We start from the raw sequence: 9,356 nt of genomic DNA on the forward strand, positions 1-9,356 counted from the left end.
GTAGAGGTAGGACTTGTGAAACTGATACAGGAGTTTCATCCACCGTTATCATTCCGTTTGGACTACATAGCTACATTGTTTTTTATTTCATGCGGTTACATGTAAACGTTTACTCAACTCAATGCATTCTTCTTCGTTCAAATAAAGTACATACATACTGAAACTCCTAGTACAACTGAAAATTCATTTTACAATTTTCCATCAATTTGATTTCCTTTTATTTATAATTTAGGGATGTTTGAAGAACGAACGTTGCTTCAAGCATTGCAGCGTTTTCATGCATGATGCTTTTATAGACACTAAAATTAAAGGGGCTGTGTGGCAGACAAACCAAATAAATATTTAACGTGTGTGTGAGGATCCTCCCTTATTCTCAATTATTGAACTACACTAACTACTAATTCTGCTTTTCTCCTGTGAGCTCCGCAAGGGAACCGTCTCAGAAATCGTTTTCTCATTTTTTGCTGAGCCCACCCATTTGTTCAGTAGATAGCTCTTCCCCCGTTCTGGCTATTATTTTCCTCCCCTGGAAGCAACCATTCGTTTCCATTCAAAACTAGTCCTTTGTTGTCCTTCCAACATTGCTATGGAAATTGTATCGTAAAATGAGTCTTGTGTGCATCCCAGCAAATTACTGCACATAAAACATTTGACGTTATCTTTTCACCTTTTTAAAGTTTTTGTTTTTTTTCTTCTCTGATTTTTGGTTTCCACTGACATTATTTTACGAATAGCATACGGCAATATCTGTAATGCAAGATTCTTTGCTTGCGCAAGTAATATTGTCTGCTGCCATCTCTTAAAGGTTCCATTTGTGTTTGTGTGTGCACTTTACAATGACAGGGAGGTGAAATTAGAGGTGCATCTACTAATGTTATTTATTGATTGGTCTAGATGCTAAATTATAACCCCTGTTTTTTTTGTCAATGAAACTAACCTTTTTACATCATGTTTTTCTTCCAACCTTCTTTTGCTTCTGTTTTGTTTTATTGACATTGCATTTTAGTACTACACCGCTACAGACATATATTGGGGTTGTGGCAGCCAGATATTGGACCTTATGGAGGATTGCTGAATGTGGTGGTGAGTAATGTCCATTCTCTTGTATTTGATGTTTGTGTGCATCCGATATGTACTTCCTTAATGCCCTCCAAGTTCATTTGTAGTGGTTCTTTGTTTGTATTGTTGATCCTGCATGCTCTCCTGTGTTTCACCGCCATCTGCATGGATTTCATGTTTTAACATGGTAGAGGCCATTTTTTTTACATACTCTATAACAGTGCACATTCACATCATCAAACAGTGAAGTATTATGGCACATGATGTAAAACATCATTAGGACTCTCAACTCTACAAAACGTTAGACTGTAAGATATTAGAAATTGGGGGTATTGCAGCCTCTCTGTTTCTGATGGGAACACCAACAACTGGGCAGCAACAATGAGTTTGGGGTTGGATGGGGGGGGCATAGGGAAAAAAAACAGAACACAAAAGTAAAGGTGACCCACTTATATTTAGATGGAACTAAGTCTCAACGAAAGCCTTGCCCCTGAAACACTTTCTAGGGTGAGGATTCCAGCCCTCACATTTTGATCTGTGTTGTTCTGTGTCAGTGAGATATCAAACTTTGCCACGTGTCTATTAAGACTCGCACATGGCCTTTTCCACAAATGTCGCTTCGTCTTGGCAAGCAAAGATCAATCGCTTCCTTTGGTGGATTACTGTGTGTTGCTCAGTTTTGCTGGGTGACAAGTTGATGGTGTTATCCCAAACTAGATCAACAACTTCTTGTTTCTCTGTCATAGTGCCAGGGCTAAGATCAGGTACTTGACAGCAATTTCCTTAAGAGATCACCCCTGTTCTTTGGCGTTCAGAGATGCAACATCTCTGTAGCCAATCTCTTGGTCCGAGTTCTGAGCCCTTCTGTGCAGTTGTATGAATGCCCATTTGATATGAAACAAACGGTGACCTTCATTTTCAACACATAGGAAATGTTGCATCTTTCTGCATGCCTGCAACCCAACCTCCATTACAACCAAACACTCACACTGCTCTTTTACATTTAATCCGCTGTGTCCAAAAAGATCAGACTACTATTTTTCTTGAAAAGCATTGGTCTGCTACACCTTTTGGTCTTTATTCCAAGCTTGGCAATGGTACTTTGATTGGAGCCCTGATTGGATAGATCCATCAAAAGCTTTTGATACGGTTAATAGGGATCACCTCAGGGAAAAGCTGGTGAACCGGGGGATTCCACTACACCTCTTGGCTATGCCGTTTGGTCTACATGAGGACATCCGGCTGGGAGTGAAGTTGGTCAGTTTGGGACATTTACAGAGGGGAGTGAAACCGGAGTGTTTGGCAGCACCACTCCTGTTCAACCTGTACCTTGGAGAGTTGTGGGGGGCGGGCTTTGGATTCATCAGCGTTGGCTTGCACAAAGATTGGCCTTAGACTAGTCCAATGGTTGGCTTATGCCATTGACATTGTCCTCCTGTCCATACTGCCTTCTGTCTGCAGCATCTCCTGAACTCATTGGGGAACTACAGGCTGTAAACTTCAAGTGGGCCCTGGGAGAACATATCCTGGCAGGGACAGAGGTGGTGTAATTGGGCTTTGTTCTGTACACCTCCCCATCGCTCGCTTAAATTGAAATGGACTTCACTGTGAAGATTGTACAATTAACAGCACACATTAGTAAGATTCTGGCTACATTCTGCAAGGTCTCCATACTGCCCCATATTAGGTTTTACATTGGCAAAGTTGTTCCGACAATCTTTTATGGGGTGGAGATTAAGCTATTATCCTGGAAACCAGATTGGTCAAGATTTGAGGGCCATATGTGGAAAGGAGTGTTTTGCCTCCCACAAAACTTGCCTATGGCAAGTATAAGATGCCGTTTGGAACTATAGTCCTACAACCACACACTGAATGGAGGTTGACCTCCATTCTTAGATTGATACTGACCCCAAAGGCAATTCATTGTATGAGGACGTGGGTGTGCACTTGGAACAGTGCTGATTACTGTTCCTCTCAAAATAAATCTGTGGGAGGGGTTTTTCTAATAGCGAGTGATAGGGACATCGACCCTCCTGACAATCCATTGAAGACAAAGGGAGCTTTGAAATGCATAGATTGGATTGTGACAATCGATAGTATGCATAAGTTGGTTCTAGCCAAATATTTTTCCCGTTATGACAAAAAAGTGTTACCTGCTAAGGTATTTCAGGCAGTCCCCAAGTTGGAGGTTGAGACATGCCTTTTTTAAGAGTTCGACTGAACATTCTCCAAACAGGGCAGGTACTATTTTTATCGGGATAAAGATCGGGAACTCCAAAAGTTTTGTCCACGCTTTGAGATTCCCAGTCCCCATACCATTAGACATATTCTAATAGAATGTAGGGATACCTGGGATCTGAGGGTGAAATTATTGGGCCAATTTATGGAAAGGGAAGAATGGTTATCATCTGAAATGTTTTGGGAGAGGTTAACTGGCCACAAGACTGTTAACGATCCATGTCATTCAATTCCTCCAGCCATATGGTCTCTTAAAGATCTAAAGCATGGATGGCATCTCTTGAGTGTTCACCAGCTCGCAAATCTTATCGATTGTATTGCAATTCTGCTTCTCTTCTCATTTTCGAAAAATTTGGTCTTAAAAATAGGTATTTTTCTAACTTTGTTTCTTTTAAACAGGCATATTGATGAGTTTTTTTTGTACTTTATGAATTTTGTATTTGTGAAATTTCGATGAGCGGCCAAGACAAAAAAAAAGATTGGAGCCAAATTTCAGCCCCTCACTGTCAGGTCCCCAATGATTCAATTATGCAGCTCACTGTTACCGTCCATTATTGGCTGTCCACTTTCTTGTGCAGGGCCTCCATGGGATGGCCTTGTTCGGTGGATGTTCGTTCGTTCTACTTCGTTCCGCTTCTGAAGAGCAAGTTTTTGCTCCACTCTTCGACATCGCAACTGCACTCGGAGAATGATCCTCTTATTTCTTGGACATTTCCCCAGCAGATTGAGGGACTGGGTTTCCATCGGCAACACTCTGCGTCAGGCTGTTGGTGTATCCCTCCGCTTTCTGTGGAAATCTCCTACTACTGTAGCCATGGTAAAGTCACTGCTTCCCAGTCTGCTGCGTGTGCCTCCCTAAGCGTTCCTTTTAGTAGCTTCCACCAGCTGTACCAGCGCTTAGTGTCCCAGTCTTCAGTGGTAAGCACAACTAAATTGGTGGTCAATATCTTGCCTCTGCTGAAGGATGGGGGAAGAGAGGGAAGGAGGGATGGTACTCTCCAGAATCCACATTCTGCATAGGATTTCAGCTACTGGCACACCTCTAAATCCGCCCATAGACACACTAAGATCCGTATGCATCTCTATGGCATTTGAAGCAATGGATGTCTATTTTTACTGTCCCTTGGTCCCTGCTTTTGGTAGGGCAGCTTTTTATAACTCTGTTCTTCATACTCCATTGTACCTTTTTAAGAAGACATTAATGCTTGCCCCTCCTCCCTCATGACCCCCAGGGTAATGTGGCTTGCATATTCCAATCTGCCTCCGCTCTAACTTAACAGCACCATCCCTTACATCCCACACCGCTCTCGCATCACTTTTCGAACGCCACGCAATATTTTGACATGATTTATCAATGCTGGTCTAGTGACATGGGTGTTCTGTTGTTGGGGATACACAGCCCCTATGTGCAGTTCAGTGTAAAGATGCCAAAACAAGAAGAACCTTTTGTGGCAGATCAACAGAACAAACACATTGATGGGTTGAAAGGTTCTTTATTAGGTTTTCAGGATGTGGTTTGAGATAAACTGCTATAGAAGGTAGGGTTTTTTTGGAAATTAAATTATATATATTTCAGAACAATCTAAACCTAAGGTGTAGGACTGAGACAAACTGTAATACCTTATCGGTTCAGGTCTCCTAGGGATGCCAGTTCTCCCTCTCGGACTCTGTGCACCTGTGCCTTTTACTTCCTCTACAGTTCAGTATATATTTTACCCAGCATGTAGGGTTTCTCAAAAGGGGATAGCATCAAACGGCCATTGGCTTGAGGTGTTTTTCTAACAGAAAAGAGGTGTTCATGTCTGACACATCTAGCTAAACCTGTGGGAACCCTCCTGGTCTGTGATCTAGCACAGTCTCATGGATATAGTCTGTGCTATAAATGGAAAAAAAAAGTGCAGGTACTCTGAGACCTGTTCAGCCATACAAATGTGATGAAATTTGGAGGCAAATGGTGCTTTTCACAAAGCTACCACTGTCGGAACCATCAAATGGAAACATGTCTAGGTTTTCATGGTGACATTTCTTGGACTGGTTTAAGTGAACCTTTCTGTGTGTACTGACATTTTTATTTATTTTTAGAAGTGCTGTAATTTTCAAAATGAAAAGCGCACATGTGTAATTCAAATACTAAAAACGAAGGCCCTTACACTAGCGTGTAATGGAAACATTCAAGTTAATTCACTTTAAATAGTGTCGTATTTAAGTATGTACTTTTATCTTCAATTTTCATGGCATCATAAGGATTTGCTTCATATGCTCAAGGTATTTGATACGTGACGTAACGTTACTTAGCACAAATGTAGGTGTTACGTGCGGTTATACCTCTGCACCCTTCCACTTAAACAGCTATCATTTTAACAAACCGCTGATGCAATTCATCAGTTTTGGGAGTCCCTCTGCTGCCCAAATGGCAAAGTGTACCTCTGTGTGCCCTTCCAATTATAAAGCTGTAATTTTAGCAAACAGAATGAACACGGTTCTATGCGGTCACCATCACCTTCCATTATCACAAACATTCTGAAAAATTTCAAGTTATTTCTTTCTATCCCCACTTCTCTTCACACTGGGTACGGCGGTTCCAGTGTCAATGAATAATTACTGGCTCAATGCTTCAGTCTCTACAGAGTGAAAAGCTGTCGGGTGAATGCCTCCTCATAAGCTAAAGCTAAAAGTAAGTGCTGTAATCCTGCTACTACGCGATCATATGCCATTACGGGGACTCTGCAATGGAACACGATTACACGTCTACAAAGATACAGAGAGGCCTGTGTAATCGATGGAACTTGGATACTGTTCTTAAACCGTGCATACCTCTCATTCCATCTGATACAAATATGCCTTTCAAACTACGACAGTTACCTATACATTTAGCCTTTTCAATGACTATTAAGTCACAGGGACATACACCGCCCCCCTTCCTCGATGCGATGGATGGTAATTCCGATATATAAGGGGGACAGAATTGACCCCATGAACTACCGACTGATATTGACCTTGAAGATATGCTAGAACGGCCTAAGTTATGCCTGGAATGGCTATTGTTCCCGAAATCCTCTCAAACTATCCAACACATTTACACAGATGATTTGGCAAATTTGTCGCTCATCTTTGTCCCCATGCTAAATATCAATTTCTTCTTGCCGTTGTGTTCAGTGTGCTGGATAGAGAACCTTTACATGTTGCATGAGTTTCTCTTCCCTGAAATCTGCATCTGACACATTTTACATGTGAAGAGATTGTGGTAGCCATTCTTGATACTAAGTTTTCTGACAAACTCCTATAATATTGTCCTGCATGTATTGCTGGAACTTGACTATGGACTTGTAGTACCACTCCTCTAAAAGAGAAATTGGTGCAGGCCTCCATGGCCTCTTCTGCCTATGGACTAGGGGTGTTTATCATGGATTCAAAAACTCTGACTCTGGTTAACAATGTGTCTGTATCTGGGAGTGTTGTATCACAGTGCTGCAGCTGCCTTGAAAAATCGTTCAATTCAATTGTCATCTAGCATAATGCCAATATTGCTTAAAGCGCAGGACGTTGAAACGTTAAGACCAATATATTTTGCTCAGTCCCTGCATTCTCTTTTGGTCACCTGCAGCTGTAGCGAAATACTGGTGGATTGAAGTAAAGCTCTGCTAAACAGCTTTTACACTCCTTTTACTGGAAGCTACCCAGGAAATGAACAATATACGGCCAATAACTAGAAATCGCTGCTCAATATCTATTTTTTGTATTTGTAAAGCGCCTGGGGGCATCGAGGTGCTGTTTCAAGGAGGTGTCTTAGTTACAGGATGTGGGAGGCAACGCAAGGGTTACAAGTGTCATGTGCCTTACAAGGTGGCGCTATCATTTGCACATTGCATTAGTTCCCTTTGAATTTTTAGGGATGCATTATACAGAATAGTACAGCTTATCGAAGAAACTTTGGAAATGTCTTGGCCCAGAAATCGCTTTCTTAACATCGCTCAAATCTAGCTCCAAGCAATTATTTGATCTGTGCCACACAAATAAACCTGGATATTGCTTCTGAAGCACTGTTGCAACCCCAACCAACCTTCCAAGTATGACTGATGCACCGTCACACGCAAGGCAAATAAAGCCTTCTCTAAGAAAGTCCTCATGAAAACTGTGGTAGTGCAAACATTCAATCAAGGCATTCATGTCGGAAGCTGTACCCTTAAGCACAAGCAAGTCAAAATAAAGTCTTCATATCATAATCATTAGCAACTGCATCACGCAGGCATAGTCCAAGTACAGACTTTCCCCTACAAGTAGTGAACTTATCAATTAACAGACATATTATCCGTTTGTTTTGTAATGCATCCTTTGAAATTCATTCTCTCATTTCAGCTGAAATGTCTATATCGGCACAGGAATTGCTTGAATATAGGACTCTGCTCATGTTCAAGCCATTCAGCTCTTTTACATCCACATCAACCATCATATGTAGATATGGCCTACCATATTTCCCTATTTTATAGGCAGTATGAGAAACACACAGCATGATGTTTCCTGTTCAGCAACACGCTTTGCAACAACATGGTTCTCAATGTGCCCCCTTTCCCCACAGTCATGTGCAGCTTGTTCTGCAGTAACATGGGCCACACAGCCTTTATGCTTCCGAATGTATTTTCGTGGTGCAATTTGCAGCTTATTTTTATCTTCTCCATAGTGTGTGACTGTGCATGTCAGCCATTCTACTGCTACTCTTAAACCTTGTGATTTGTTGGCACCCAATGACCTCATTGTCTTGCATGCTGAGCAACCATGTTTTATGTCTGATAATGAGCCATTCATATTTATTGCAGAAGTACTGCATTTGCTCAGTACTCCCAACTGTCGTGTTTGTCCACACAGATCTTTGTAGCAGCAGATGTACTGCTTTGTACATTTGGGATTGCCTCTACAGAACATAACACAGGCACTGTGGCAAACAGATGATTGTCCTCTATACATTCACTCATCTGCTTCCTTTTTGTAGCCCGACCAGCTACACAAACTCATATTGCTACTTTTTCCTATGTATCCTGCGAGAAACCTGAAGGTGTCTCACCAGCTAGTCCCTGGAGATCTGTCATCCAGGTGGCCAGGCCACAGCTATCTATTGGATCCAATTCCTGGGGGTGGACCAGTGGGGGAGGATCACTTAGATGGGGGTGGAGGAGGGTCTTCGGGGAGTGGAAGTGGGAAACTGAAGGGTGAGAGGCGGTACCCTCTTCCTTGTAACACTGTTTCCCCATCCTACCCTGTAGGATACTTCAAAGATCCATCCCCCTTCCCCTTTTCCGACACATACTTTCTTACACAGAGAAAGACAATGGACTAACACCAGAGCTGTTTAAGTGACATGTCCCAACACAAGGATCAGGCAGAAGCAATTGACCAGAATTACGCACAGAGCACAAGAGCACACTACGAGCAAGGCCGAACGCAAGAGGGGAAAAGCTTTTCCAGACCCGATGTTCAAGAGAAGGAGAGAAGCGGTGAGACCTAAAAGGACACCGAGGGGGGAGTTGTCCTTGCCCTTTTCAACTCAAGACCGCAAAGCCTCCGATTAAAGGAATTACAAGACCAGGAAACATAACTGGTGTGTGGAGCAATGGATGTCAACGGTGCACGGGGGCCTCCCACGTTCATAAAAAAGGTGGGTAGGCATGCTGGCTACCGTGGTACCGTCCTTGACTCCAGCCCCAAGCGGACTCAAGACAGTTGGTGAGTCAGAGGAAACTGATTGGAAACTGAACTGTGTTTGAGCCCAAGGTTGCAAATGGCAACATTAGATGAATGCAAGAGCTGAGAACACCAAACTTGTGTGTTTGAACTTTTGATAAAGCCCAGAGAAGGGCCAGCTTCAGAGTGGTCAGGTGCCGTAGGAGTGCTCAGTCAAAGGGCACTCGCTGGCCCTCGTGTATTGAAACTGCAAGTACCAGAAGGCCCTAGGAAAGGGCGGCGTGGTCCTACAAGGGTCACGTCAAATCCCTTGTACACTCAAGTCTCTGACCCATTGCCAAGGGAAAAAGCTAAGACCAGTAAATCCTGAATCGTGATAAAGC

At 42.7% G+C, this 9,356-nt stretch overlaps 1 protein-coding gene across 2 annotated transcripts in view; it reads left to right on the forward strand.

Moving 5' to 3' along the window:
• FBXO31 (F-box protein 31) overlaps positions 1 to 9,356 on the forward strand; it is a 521,890-nt gene that overhangs the window by 213,568 nt on the left and 298,966 nt on the right. For both annotated transcript variants that reach the window (XM_069636193.1, XM_069636194.1), the window contains one exon: positions 1,007 to 1,083. In XM_069636193.1, the coding sequence (XP_069492294.1) occupies positions 1,007 to 1,083 (77 nt within the window). The remainder of the gene's footprint in view (positions 1 to 1,006; positions 1,084 to 9,356) is intronic.

The sequence above is a fragment of the Ambystoma mexicanum genome, chromosome 1q, assembly GCF_040938575.1.
Source record: "Ambystoma mexicanum isolate Mex_15411 chromosome 1q, UKY_AmexF1_1, whole genome shotgun sequence".
NCBI classification, from domain to species: domain Eukaryota; kingdom Metazoa; phylum Chordata; class Amphibia; order Caudata; family Ambystomatidae; genus Ambystoma; species Ambystoma mexicanum.